This window comes from Lepisosteus oculatus, chromosome 3 (genome assembly GCF_040954835.1).
Source record: "Lepisosteus oculatus isolate fLepOcu1 chromosome 3, fLepOcu1.hap2, whole genome shotgun sequence".
Lineage (NCBI taxonomy): Eukaryota > Metazoa > Chordata > Actinopteri > Semionotiformes > Lepisosteidae > Lepisosteus > Lepisosteus oculatus.
In genome coordinates, this window is record NC_090698.1 from 69,949,297 (window position 1) to 69,964,039 (window position 14,743).

Consider the following 14,743-nt stretch of genomic DNA (forward strand, 5'->3'; position numbering starts at 1 on the left):
GCCCTTTATTTTTTCCAGAGGACACCAGTACAGTTAAAAGTTGATTGTTGTATCGAAACATCATGAATGTCAAATCTTTGCTTCGGGAGTTAAGTGCATAAAAGAAGAACAGGAGCCAACATCAAACTCACCAGGCGGATCCTATCTGATACACAGCATTGCAGTGTTGGGACCTCAGCTATTTCAGATGACAACTATCAGGCGCACTGTTTCTAAAACTGATAGTTTTAGGATGCCCCTGCACCCCTTCCCCCAGAAAACATATTGTACCATTCTTATATAAAAGAGAAAACACTGAAAAGAAACCAAAAATATCACATTAGGTCCTGTACTGGTGTACTTGCAGTTTTGTTAAAATTAGAATCTCCAATTATTTTTGTTATATCCAACACTATTTGGGATAAATATCTGTTTTTCACATGTTGGTTCTGAGCTACAAACCCTGCCATCGCACACGGGAGAGAAGGACAAAACAGACAACCCATATGAGCAAACACAGCTGTACAACAGTATCTCACTGACTTTAATTGACATTGAACAGTGCCTGCACAAAATTAAGCTACTGTGTTGCGAAACATCACTGAGTATTTTTAAATCAACATTAAGACCAAACTAATTCATTTCTGAATAGCACACTGAAATATTGATGTACTGCAAAGGGACTGAACTACAGGGCGCTGGGCTGAAGGGGGTGGAAACTACAGTGACATTTACAGTCACATTTACAGCAGTTTTCCCTGGCCGCTACATTGAGCAGTCATGTAAATACACTTTCCCCAAGAGTCTCGACTGCTGGCAGTTTAATGTTGCTTGTTTGTTGCTTTTTCAGCCCCCAAACTAACAACAGTGTTCAATTCCAAGGCCAAAAAAGTTACCGTTCTAAATGGTCAGTAGTGTTGATATCAATCAATCAATTTATTGTGTTTTTAGAAAAAACACACAGCACAAAACAAAAAGCCTTCAGTGTGTAAAAGAGACAATGCCAGAGTTATGTGGAAATGCGAGTCAGTTCTGAATGCTTTCATAGACTTCGAATTTATAACGAATCCCGTTTTCCTCCTGAACCTCCAATGGCACACCTGGAAACCTGTAAGAGGAAAAAAATGTGCTGACCTGAGCGTACAAGCATTAGGTCTGAAAAACACACGCAATTGTGTTAATAGTTAATAGCACGCTGTGGGAGTGACGACACTCTCTCAGTAAACCAGCAGTGGCACTGCGGTGTGTGGGCTTCAGTGGGCTGGCTGGCTCTCTTCGTCCTGCTGGGGTTTCAAGCGACGTTCTCCATCTTCATCGCAGTGCTTTTGGAAACTCTGGCAGTTCCCGCTGCGACAGAGCTCGCTCAGCTTTCTAAACATCAGCACCCTCTCTGCTTCTGACCCAATGTTGCCCTCTCTTACGGAGAAAAACCCCACTTACTCTGGCAGAAGCCTGTATTTGTTTAAATTAATCTCAGGCAGGAAGGTGTCGCACTCAAAGTCCTGCAGGATCTGAGTCACAAAGAGACGACACCAGCCTGGGGCTTCCATCGCCTCCTACAGGACGAAGCACAGAGAACAGATTGCATGACGACTCTTTTCAACGAGCCCCTTTTTCGCTTTTCATAAGGAACTGGAAACTGTGGGGTCTCCAGGTACAGCACAGCTTTTGGGGGAAAAAAACAAACACGTGACCATAATTTATCCAGACACAAAAAGCTTATGGACGCCTTCTGAGGAGATCAGTACTTACCCGTTTGTCAATGCCCAACGATCCATCCATCACCATAAAGTAACTTTTTCCTGGTGAAACTACACACTGGAAAGGACAGGGGGGCACACACAAACAGGTACGCAGGCACGCTATAGAGACACCAGGCCACTGAACCTGCATATTACTGCAAGGTAGGAGGAAATTGGAACCCCTGGAGGAAACCCATATAAATGTCCACAGAACATGCAGGCTCCACACAGAAGGTACCCCAGTCAGGAAAGAAGAGCGCTTGAAGCAGCAGTGCAGACTTCCAAGCCCCTGCTCCCTGCTTTGATTTTTTCCAACTTTTAATTGAATTTAGAATACTGCTAATGTGACACAAAACAGCGGGACATCATATCTATTTTATCTGTGCTACTGTGCTCTGCTTGGACATTGTTGCTTTTGGCCTCAGCCTATCTGTGAGTGGAATACTGAGGATTACTGAATTCTGTTGATCCTAGAGGATGGAGATAATGGAATAGGGCTACAAAGGAAGTGTCTTAGGAAATATGTAATACTTTTAAAAAGGCTCTTAGCGAACATGTTTACACACACTAATCACGACTCCTTTCCCAGACAGAATCTCTGAGCTCACGTGGAAGGAGAAACGGGTCCCTTGTCAGTTTGACATACAGAAAGGGATCTTCGAGCAGCTGTTTGGCCAAGGTGGGAGAGAAAAGACTTCAGCCACCTTGCCTTTAGATGCAACTTACCTCTGCACTAGACATGGCGTTAACAACATCTGTTGCATTTATTTCAGTATGTAACAGGAAGTCTGCCTTATCAGCCCTGCTCTTTACATAGATTCTTGCAGAGTGAAAAAAAGTCAAAGACATTGCATGAAAAAACGGGCCAGTGATTCGACATGCCAGCGCACAGCCTATTAATGCTCCTACATGAAACAATCAATTCTAGACAAAGCCACAAAGTTGGGGGAGCAAGAGGAAAAAAGTAAAAGGGCCTCTTCATCCTTGAGCAGCAACATCTCCATGACGACAGGCAGGGAGGAAGGACAAAAGCTCTGCAGGGCTTTGTTTACGTTGCGTACACGGTAAAGTAAGGGACGCGCTGAGAAAAACAGAGTGACAGAAAGCAAAGATATTCCATGTTGTGTTCCACGATTACACTCAGCAATGACGGACAGTGAGCGAACAAACCCCAATAGCATCGTTCCCTATGTTCATCACGGTTTTAAAGAACGTTTTACTGCAAACGGCTTAAAAGAATAAGTGGCTCATATATCCATACATTTTTTAGAACCTCTTTATCCAGTACAGGGTCGCAGGGGAGCTGAAGCCTGCCCCAGCATGCAATGGGTACAAGTCAGGGAACACCCTGAACGAAATGCCACTGTATGGCAGGGCACTCACACCCACCCACCCACACCAGGATGAGTTTTTAATCTACCAGGATGTCTTTGGACCGTGGGAGGAAACGCCAGCGAAAGCTCACTTGAAGCCCACATCGACAGCGGAGAACATGCAAACTCCACCCAGACAGCCCCCCAGGACTGGAATCGAGCCCAGGGCCCCAGGTCTGCGGGCAGCAATGCGCACCACTGCGCCACCGCTCCACCCAGTCCATATGCCTTTGTTCCTTATTCTGAGAAGTCCTGGAGAAGGAATTATATCTGCTTCCTCCCGAGTTGAGATGTAACCGACTGGGCGAATACACGCACAACAGAGCTAATTGAGAGCAAACAGCAGGGAATTAAAGTGTACAAAATTAATTCAAAGGCTTTTAACAAGCCAGGCTGCTGGAGGAGCCGAGTTGCCAACAGGGCTACTATAGCAACATGCTTCATTAGGACGTTTCTCATTACACTCAATTTGTAAGATTTGTAAGACCCAACAGTAAACAGGTGTTTTGAAGCTCATGTTTGGAGCCAGGCTAGCGCTGTGTGCTGCTGAACTTTCCACTTCAGACACGTTTCTTTGCTCCTAAGACTCTAATCAGCCTTACAAGCCCGGCAGTGACCAGAGAGCCCAACTCTATCCACTACAATGGCAACCTCACCCACCTTATGATAATGATAATCATAGGCCTGTGCCTATCCTCCTTCTTCCTCAGGTCTGCATCATGCTGAAGCAACATCCAAAAACAGAAGTAAAAGAAAACCAAAGAAACAGACACAAATACAGAAAAACGGACAGATCTCACGTGTGACCAAAAAACTGAAATCTACAGGAACAGATCAGGTGTAATCCAATTGTCCAAAGCAGGCAGATATTCCGCATGTTCTCTGGAGTGAAACAATGCTGAATTTTCAAGACTTTGACAGTGTTATTCAGGTGGATATTTACAATTTCACAGAGATCTATGGTTTGAAATATCCAGTCTGACCGATCAGCCCCTTAATCCTAGCTGTCTATTAGAAACACTGCCGTTAACAGATGCACAGGAGAATGACATAGACGGAAGTCAGGATAAAGGAACCACTGCACAAATACAGTCAGCAGACCACATTGTCACTGAACTAGTGTAATTAAAACCTTGCTCAAGGGGTCAGTTTTCGCCCATTCCGATGCCGAGAGGCACTGGGAAGAATGGAGTTTCTACCTGCAGGCACAGATCCAAGTCACTCTCCCAAGACACAGCCCGCTGGCCCCACACGGAGATCAACAAGCACAGCAACGCTTACTGTAAGGGCCCCCACCAACTGCACTGCACAGCTCCAGCCTCCCCAAGCGCTGTACAAGCACTGGCACAGCTCATCATGAACTGCCCACAGGGAGCAGGCTGGCACGGACGTATTCCACTGAAGAAGTGAGCTGCCGAGTCTCACTCCAGGATAACAGCCGCCACGCTTTGAAAGCGCGTTTCAGAAAAGTCAAAGTGTTTAATATTTCAGCACCGTGCGGCAGCCACCGGCTCACAAGCCGGCTTCCAGCTCTTTCATGCCCCTTCCCGGGGAGTGCCAGATCAATGCCCACATGTTTGGATGAGGGGTGGCTGATGCAACCCAACAGTTCAGCAGGAGAAAAAAAGACGTGGAAAATCTTCGATTAAGTCAATATCCCGACTTCAATCCAACTGAGCTGCACTTCGGAGCGGTGGCTCTGTGACTCAGGATCTGCGCCTGTGGCTGGAAGGTTGCCGGTTCGTATCCCGCGGCCGGCAGAGGAATCCTACTCCATTGAGCCCCTGAGCAAGGCCCTTCACCCCAACTGCTCCAGGGGCGCCGTATAAAAGGCTGACCCTGTGCTCTGGCCCCAAGCTTCTCTCCCTGTCTGTGTGTCTCATGGAGAGCAAGCTGGGGTATGTGAAAAAAGACAAATTCCTGATGCAAGAAATTGTATATGGCCAATAAAGTGATCTTGATCTTAAATCTGATGATCAATAATACCAATAAAGGGCAATGCAGCCTGAGTGGTTAAGGTATAATTTCACACTCATAAGTGCTTATAACTGACAGAGATACAACAGGCTTGACAATACTCTGCAAATGCAACTAATCACTCACTGGCTGTCCCTTGCAGGCTAGGATGACTGTCTTCCATGAGCGCCGTAGAGAGGGGATCTGCTCTCCAGCAGGTGGAGAAGGTCCTATAGTTGGGGGAGAGTGCTTGCAGGACTCTTCCTTGAGCTGTCCCTGATGATCTCGCTTGGCATCCACACATCTTGAGAACTACAAGATTGCATCCTTCCCAGATATTCCTCCTCCTCCTCCTCCAGCTCAGTCAAGGCCGGTCCTGTTGAAACGGGCTGAGCTGGGAGACCCACAACCTGGTGCCTGACCTCCGGATGACATGACCAACCCAACGGCGCTGATGGCGGGTGATCAAGGTTTATTACTTCCTCAACACACGCTCATTCAAATGGCCCAGGACTAGCCCTGTAGAGTTACAGGGGGAGCACAGCTTCAAATACCTCCGATAATGGAAAGTGCACCCAGACACATGGGGGGCCAACGGGTGATCTTCATGGCCGCTTACAACGACAGGTGACCCCAGCAGAGCTCACCAGCAGGGGGCAGTCAGGGGACGGGTGGAGAGAAGAGGTCGGCACAGGTCGGCTCTGACTCGGCCGCACGGCGAGGAAGGGTGGGGTTAGCCGAACTGGTCAGAATAAAAACGAAGAGATGCTTACACCGGTCATTTCGAGACCCACGTCAGGGCAGCGGTCCGTTGAGCTAGCGGCGCGAAGAGCGCAAGAGAGGTTTTGACAGCACTGGCTGACTAATCTTAGGCGAGGGAAAATTTAATTTTGACAGCACACAGACATGAAAGGCTGAGGTGACCTTACAGCCTCTCAAGAGGCCCTTTAATCCTTTCTGTATGTGTGGATTTAAAAGACAAAAAAGGGGACCTTACCGACTGGCATGAAAAAGCCAAGATAAAAGAGCCCTCCCCAACAGGAGCAGCGCAGATTTATTCACAGAGCTCTTCCAGGCGAGGCGCAACGACCATTTACATAGCAGCTCGGCAGCTACCAGGAGGCTAATGTGTGGAAAGGAAAACAAAACATCTACACCTGCAGCTGTTTGTTTTGCTTTAAATCCTGCCTGCTCTAGCTCAGCGCTTCAAGTCCCTCCCTGACACTGCCTTCCCCGTTCCCTGCAAGTAGAGATCCACAATGCCTGCAAAAACGCATATGTACATAAATCACTTCGTTTTCAGATATTAAACGTGAAGCGTACAGCTGTGCAGATGCACTCAGACCCTATTCTGTGAAATTATAAAATGATGCATACACATCTTTAAACTTAATAACCGATTCACAACCCGATGGCTCAAACTGAAGACTTCTAAGGGTTAAGATAACTCAAAGTAAATGCCAGCAAGTAAAAAATGTGGCCACTGCAGATTCAGACCCTTTAACTCAATATGTGGTGGAAGAACACCAGCTTGGTACAATTTCTAACCATTCTTCTTGGAAGATTTACCAAAGCCTTCTCAAGATGCTTAGGGATACCTTATGGATAGACCTTTTCAAGTCTTTCCAGATTCTCAATAGGATTAATTTACTTAATTTACTTCAGTGCAGCTCTGGCACTGTGCTGTGGATCACTGTCTTGCTGAAAGGTTGAATTTGTGTCCAAGTTTTAGGTCTGATGCAGTAAATTCAATCAGTCTTGACAGGTTTCCCAGTCTCTGGTGATAAGAAGCAGAACTATATCGCAATGCCTTGTTTGACAGTAGGGATGGTGTGGGCTGAGTGATGCACTATGTTAAGTCTGCGTCAGATTTAATATTTCGCATTTGTACCAAAAAGTTCCAGTTTTATCCAGTGTGACCAAAAAATATTTTGTTAGATGTTTGCAGCATCAGTTTGGCTCGTTGTTGTATTTTCTAGGTTTAATGCAAGTCTTTCTTTGGAGAGTGACAATGATACTGTTGACCCATTTTTTCCCCCATCTCAGTCACTGAACGGGACTCTTTCATTGTCACCATTGGCCTCAGTCTGACAACCCTACCCAGATCCCTCCTTGCCTAGCTGCTCCGCTGGGAGGGACAGCCTGATCTGGGCAGAGTCTGGGTCCTGTCCACTTCTTAATGATCGAGTTCGCCATGCTCAGAGAGTTATTAATGGTTTTTGGGATGCTTCTGGATCGGCAGGAGAGATCACCAACATGTAAAACACATAGCTTGCAAAGCAACTCACACTGACGTGATGGTGAAGAAGGACACCAGCTCAATCCCAGGGCCTGTGGAATGAAGGCACAGCTGCTGCCATCAGGGTTACTGAAAATAAACTTATCGATTGATTTTTAAAGGTTTCCCAAGTGCTGTGATTTTGTTAAAATGTTTTCCGCTGAATTGCCGTTACCCATTATAACCTTAAGCATTTGTTTTTGATGGCCATAGTCTTGCAGAGATGCTGGTGTCTGTCCTCTCTGAGCCCTAATCTTTGCTCCCGGCCCCTGTGTGAAACAGGCGATTGTGGACAAAGACGGCTGCAGATTAGTTCTCAAACACACTGGCAGATCTGTCCAAGTGGTGTGAAAGCTCCATCTTCACCAAGCTGCAATAGAGCCGAGATACGTCACAGGAGAAAATGTAGAAAGCAGGGCAGTCTGAAATGGCTTTGGATATCAAAGCGCTAGTCTAAGGGTGTAGAAGCTCCAGCTGGGATGATGTTGTGGTTCAGATGATGACCACTGCCCTTCCTAGATTCTGTTACAGTGAAAAGACATGTCAATTCTGCAAACCTTAGAAGCTCCATGGCAAATTCAAAAGAAAGACAAGTGCAGATTACATACAGCCAGGAACAAAAAAAAACACATAAAATACAAGTCATGAGCTTAAAGATGCTAAATATGAAAAACATTTAGATATTTATGTGGACATGTTTTCAAGACAGCTTGAGGAAGCGATAAGAATAGCACAAAAATGATAAAATATATAGTAAAAAGTGCAGAATTTAGGGATGTAAATTTTAAATTCTAAAATTAGACTGTTTATTTTCAATATTCAATTGAATTCAATGTTTATTTCAATATTATGCAGAGCATTGCTGCAGTGGAATTAGTCTGGAGTACATCAACCATATTCAAATGTATAGCCTACACTGGCTAAAGGAATTAAATATTTTAGTCACTTGGAAGACTACGGGGTCATATTCAAATGTTTAAATGTTCAAATCCTAAAAGTCAACATTTTCAAAAAAAAATAGAAACATGGAAAGTACATTTAAAACTGGCAACAGGACACACTTCTCCAGAGCATGCTACTGAGCTGTGTTATCAAAGCTGATACCATTAAGTCTTCCAAAGAAGTGACTGGATGAGATCCTCAGATCACTTCGCTAACAACTTGCAAACTTTTTAATGCATTTCCCTGTACATTACCAATGTCCACGTTTCCCCAGGTGTTGAAAGAAAAAAAGAAACAAAATGACTAAAATGCATCATCACAATGCCATGCTTAGTCCTGCATTAGCACTTCAGTAGAAAAACAGGATTATGCAGAATTAAATTCTCTCCTTCAAACATTTTTGTGGAATAAGACAAATCCCACGCTATTCGGTTAAATGAGCAAGCAGCTGTAAACAAAAAAAAAAACCCCTCTGCTGAGACACATGCATAAATACATTTCCAGCAGCACGTTCAGAATAGCTCTATGCAAATTGCTCACCTGGGTGTCTGAATAGGCAGAAACAGAAACCAGACATTGTTGAGACATCTGGCTCTTGGGATCAGAGGGATGTCATTTTCAGAAACAAAAAACAAGGGAACGGCCCCCAGGCTCAACCACAGAATACATCTTTTATCCCTCAGTAAGAAAACAATGCGAGCTGAGCAAACTGTGTCTCCGTCATCTCACACCGACAGTCAATGCATGACCGTTAGATCACGCTGCTTCGACAAGTCTCCTCTTCCATCACCATAGCCATGGTACAGGTGATGGAAGCCATATCAGCAGCCATATCACCCTGCAACTCACAACTGGCAACCCACTGAAGCTCAGCAGGTGTGAGCCTGGTCAGTACCTGGATGGGAGAGCTCCTGGGAAAAACTAAGGTTGCTGCTGGAAGAGGTGTTAGTGGGGCCAGCAGGGGGCGCTCACCCTGCGGTCCGTGTGGGTCCTAATGCCCCAGTATAGCGACGGGGACACTATACTGAAAACAGGCGCCGTCCTTCGGGTGAGATGTAAAACCGAGGTCCTGACTCTCTGTGGTCATTAAAAATCCCAGGGCGTTTCTCGAAAAGAGTAGGGGTGTAACCCCGGCGTCCTGGCCAAATTTCCCATTGGCCTTAACCAATCATGGCCTAATAATAATCCCCATCTATGAATTGGCTACATTACTCTGCTCTCCTCCCCACTGATAGCTGATGTGTGGTGGGCGTTCTGGCGCACTATGGCTGCCATCGCATCATCTAGGTGGGGCTGCAGACTGGTGGTGGTGGAGGGGATCCCCATTACCTGTAAAGTGCTTTGAGTGGAGTGTCCAGAAAAGCGCTATATAAGTGTAAGCAATTATTAATAATAATAATAATAATAATAATAATAATAATAATATTACAGACCATGGCACACCACATCGCCTGGCGGGTTCGCGGTTCCGACAGGCCTCACGAGGAGGGGACAAGCAGACGCGCTGCCGTTTTTATTCATACCTTCCTTGACTGTGCCGTAACAGACGGCCTACTGCCCAACAAGCAGGCGGTCCACGCCCAGCACAGCTGAAAGCACATTAATGGAGGTTCAAACGAGTGAACTCGCAAACAAGAGCTCAATCCCAATTCCAGGATTACCAATACACTGGGCTGCGAAAAATAGGTCTGAAGGGAAAGGACTGAAATCCTTTTCACAACCTTCCTCAAAAGATGGTTTTCATTTCCTCGAAACGAGATTAACATACATTTCAATGTTAATATGACTGACATTGTTAATAACACTTAAATTAGGGCTGGCACTGTGTCGCACTGCTGGCTCACAGGAGGAGCCAGGAGAGACAGGCCTTGGGATGAGGATGTTTGATTTGGGCCCAAGCCTCCTGCTGTGTGGAGATGTCATGTTCTCCTTGTGTTTAGGTTGGTTTTTCAATGAGTGTTCTGCTTTCTTTCAGCAGTCCAAAGAAAAGATAGCTAAGTTAACTGGCGTCTCTAGATTGTCCCCGTGCACAGGTGTCCTGAGATGGGCTAGTGTTCCATCCAATGTTTAGTCCTGCTCTGAGCTCTGTGTTTCCTGGGACAGGCTCGAATAACCCTTAGCTGGAATAAGCAGTTTTCGGACACTGACAGATGTTTATATACCATACACTTCCTCTGCAAGCAAAACCGCTTTGTGTCCCTCCTGTTGGGAAAAGTTATGCCTAAACCTACACGTGGCCAGCTGACAAATGTTTTGACTAGTTTCCTTTGTTGTATTTTCTGATTGTTTAATGTAGTTAACACAACATTATTGTGTAAAATAATTAATTGAATTAATTAGAACATTTTTATAGAAAGGAGAATAGGTAGAAAACGCATTACAATTAACCATCTATCATACATTGAGACATTCAGTGGACCACTAATAGCTACAAATTGCAGCTCACCCTGCATCTTAATACTCATCTATCTAATCTATTAGTGATTTATAGCACAATGAACAACACTTCTAGGCAATGCAATGGGACACAAAGTCATAAATGTAGTTTTTATTTCAGATTAAGGCAGTTACCACTTTAAATAGGTCTTCTGACCGTCGGCCCTTTGCACAGCTTTCTGCTCCTGTGCACAATTTAAAAATATGCCTCATCCAGACAAAAAAAAAAACCCATAGATGATCAGGCCCAGGTTATTTTTTGATGGGGGAAAACGCAGAACAAAAAAAAACGGACAAGTGAAATAAAAGGGTGTTAAAGTGCCCCCGCCTCCGCGTCTTCGCTGACGTACCTTATAAACGGAGCTTCCACCGATGACCCACACTTGGTCCACCTGGTCCGCCAGTGGGGCGCCGTCCAGGAGGCGGAGCGCGGAGCTGAAGTCGCTGGCTAGGTAGTGCGCCCCCTCTGGTGGGTTCCTGCACACACAGAGCAGAGGACAGCTGAGCTCTTCATCTTGTGTGTAAAGAAGCGATGAGCTCCTTAAATTGGAGGTTTAACAGGTTGCTGTGTACATTTTACTTTCACAGTAGGTTGAAATGCACACATCAATGCTGATTCTTTCCAACCCTGAAATATTGGAATAAAACCGCAGTTCAGCTGTAAGTGCAGGGTGTGTAAACAAAGTTTTTGCTACTATTGTGAACTATGCAATCCTTGCATAATCCTTACAATTCGTTCGACGGGCGCAGTTTGACATAACATGCACAGAATTTACCAGGTTGTGCTGTCACTTAGAATAGCGCTCTCGGGTGTCTGATTCTTCACAACACACCAGTCATGGCGTAATAGCTAAATTAAGGGATCAGCTTAGAATAAGAGCCAAAAACATACCGTGACACACAACCTCAAGGCCTTACTGACCTCCACTGTCACAGGACTAACACCACCTCTAACAACTCATGAGAGAAAGCACAAGCTACAGTAAACTCATAGAAGCATTTGCATAGAGCTTGACGACACAATGCCTTTAAATCAGGTGCAGTGCGACTTTATTTTAATCTCAGTGCCAGCTTTGGTTATGATTTGAAATTTACATAAAAAACAAAGTGCTCCCACTGGGATCTCCATGGACCTCTTTTTATATTGGGCTGTGGCAGTGCTTTACACAAAGAGTTGTGGGAGAAGGGACAAGCAATGTTGCTTAAGCCGATACCCCAGCTTCTTTCAAGACATAGCTGGATGAGATCACAAGAGCAAGCAGCTGGTACACAGACAGGCTAGACCCTGCTCCTTTGATACTGTTCTTATGACTCACTTAAGCTCCCTGCTGAGCACAATGTTGATTCTGTTTTTGAGGGGTCTATTCCTCTCTGGAATGGAGAACCAGGTCTTCCTTCCCATGATCACTGCATTCTGCTGCCCTGCAGGGAGAGAAAAGCGCAGTAAAAAGACTCTTGAAAACCACTGGGATTCAGAATGTTCCCCCCATACAGCACCTGGAGCGGCACCAGGTGTTCAATCATTTACTGCAGACAACGCATGTGGCATTTTCCAATTAATTAGGCCATTTTCTAAATACTAAACAAATGAAGTTGTTAATACTGAAACAGCAATTAATGAAGTATTTCTAAATAACTTACTCTATATGACGAATTAAAAACTTATCACTAGTAAGGATCACACTCTAACAGGATATTCACGCTGTATTAACATTCTCTTCGTGTATTTTGGGTAACCGGGACTGTACACATGAAACAACTCGTATACCAACACTCACTGGAAGAGGAGAATATACACTTCCCATAGTCAAACACACCTCCCCTGGAACTACTGCAGAGAAAAACAGCCAGAACTAGCGCAGGCCTCGTTTTCTTGAGGAGAAGCAATGATATACCGCCATCTAGTGGCAATCAGCCTACATTATACATACTCCACAGCTGAAACGTTTTTTCCTTTCTTTTCTTTTCGGCATGGAATCAACCCGTTAGCTGTTCCTTTGCAGCCCATGCATGCTGACGCAACTACCTACTTGAACTCCTTATAATATAATATATACACATTATATATATATACTTTATAGTTGTAGAATGTACATGCATTTCCTCCCAAAGTCCAAAGATATAATTAGCTTGTGGGAAAACTGGCCCTAGTGTCAACGTGTATGTTGGTGTCTGTCTGCCCTGAGATGGACTGGCGTCCCGTCTAGGGTGCAATCTGACTTTTACCTGCTGCTTGCTGGGGTAGACTCCTGCTCTCCTCTGACCCCAAACTGGATAAAGAGGTTAGAAAATGGATGGATGAAATACTATACACTAGGGGTTCCCCATCCTCCTCCTGGGTACCCCCACAACTGCTGGTTTTCTTTCCACTCCTTTAATTAACTGAAGCCTAAAGGAACCCTTGAGTGTTTTCGGTTCCTAAACAAATCGGAGGCTTCCATTAAATCATCAACCTTCAAGCAGGAAAAAAACAAGCAACTTGTTGGTCCGATTAAGGATTAACTGCAGAGCTGATGGGCACTGAAAACCAGTTGCTGTAAGAGCTGGGGGTGATCAACATCAAAGCTACTGTAATTCAGAATACAGGAAGTATTCTACACTTAATGGATCAGACCTTTTAATCTTCAGAATTGTAATTAAGATAAGGAGTACCACTGAAATACTGTTCTGACAGATTTAGACGCGGATGCTATAACCACTCTCGCAGTATCAGAAATATTCTCTCTGCTTGCTGTGGGGATTTTGCAGTAAAAACGCTTTAGAGTTGCACTGTGCACACAGCACTGTTCAGTAACTGGTTCTTGGGATGACGATTACTGAACAGGTGGGGCTGCACACTGGTGGTGGTGGAGGGGATACCCATTACCTGTAAAGCGCTTTGAGTGGAGTGTCCAGAAAAGCACTATATAAGTGTAAGCAATTATTAATTATAATTATTATTAAACCTTTAGTATTTCCAGGGAATCTAGAGCTGAGACTGTAGACAAAGCTGACGGAAGTTTTTAAAACTGGTAGGGCTCGTGGTTCTTGTTTTCGTTTCAAATTAAGTTTAAAGGGCTAAATATGTTATTGAGCTAGTATCGCACTGACACTCTTTGCTCTGAAATCCTTTTGGAACTAAGCTGAGCTCTGTTTTAGAAACAGGGTGTACTACCATCCAAACCGCTGACAAGGACGGCGAGATCGGAAGCTGTAGAAATTGCTTGTGCACAACTGAGTATCCAGTAGGCGCATGAAGCCCAAATCTGTGAAGCACTTTAGTATCTTTTAGGATGTTAGGCTTGCAACAACGAATTTACCTTCTAATGTCGGAGTCATAGTCATCTTCTGGAAATACTTGAACTCGTTACTGCAAAAGCAAACAAAGAAATTAAAACACAGACCGGGGTACCTCGCCCGGACAAAACAACGAGAAATCATACGTAATAGCTGACGTTGGACGTTGGACCTTCGACTTCGCTCCTATACACGGGTGCGAAAAGTGCAAATGAGCAGAAAATGAGAAACTTGCACAACAGTATATGAATCCTGCCGAGCTCAGGAGTGCCTATCTAATTAACCCGTTATTAATGTGGGGTGAACGTTTTCTCGTCTGTGTGCAGATTCTAGCGAAGGAGACACCGGCACTAAATCAGTTTAAGTGGACCACATGCATCAGCCCCCCAAACTGCACGCGTCTGCACAGCAGGTAGCACATACCTGAGTCTTTTTGGATGCCAGGGTAGATTCCCATTGTGACCGATTCCCATATTTGGGCAAACGGCGACGATGCAGTTTATGGGACGAGGCATGTCCGCTTCCGTAGGATACAAAAGTCACCCACACACCAGCCAGCTGAGCGGCTCCGTCTATCCCCTCTTTCCCGCCAGGAAAACGAAGAGAAAACGTCATCAGCACGAGTAGTACAAAACCACTCCCACTACTTGTCAGCTGCAGGCTGCACGCATTTGAAACGTCAGATGCAGAGAGCTGGCTAATGTAGAGCTTATGGACTGTAATTGCATATTGTAATAAATACATTGAGGTAGTGGCCGGTG

At 45.0% G+C, this 14,743-nt stretch overlaps 1 protein-coding gene across 1 annotated transcript; it reads right to left on the reverse strand.

Moving 5' to 3' along the window:
- Window positions 1–497: 497 nt before the first annotated feature.
- dhfr (dihydrofolate reductase) lies at window positions 498–14,703 on the reverse strand. The gene is made up of 6 exons (XM_006626605.3): window positions 14,406–14,703; window positions 14,006–14,055; window positions 12,023–12,128; window positions 11,057–11,183; window positions 1,420–1,535; window positions 498–1,087 (listed from the first exon to the last, which is right to left on the reverse strand). The coding sequence occupies exons 1-6, from the start codon at window positions 14,495–14,497 to the stop codon at window positions 1,006–1,008; spliced, it is 573 nt and encodes a 190-aa protein (XP_006626668.2). The 5' UTR covers window positions 14,498–14,703; the 3' UTR covers window positions 498–1,005.
- Window positions 14,704–14,743: the final 40 nt, after the last annotated feature.

Coding starts and splice junctions, on each gene's coding strand:
- dhfr (XM_006626605.3), bottom strand. CDS start 14,497: ATGCCTCGTCCCATAAACTGCATCGTCGCCGTTTGCCCAAATATGGGA. Junction 14,056..14,405: donor TGGCATCCAAAAAGACTCAG/GTATGTGCTACC, acceptor TTGCTTTTGCAG/TAACGAGTTCAAGTATTTCC. Junction 11,184..12,022: donor GTGCTCAGCAGGGAGCTTAA/GTGAGTCATAAG, acceptor CTGTGTGTGCAG/GAACCCACCAGAGGGGGCGC.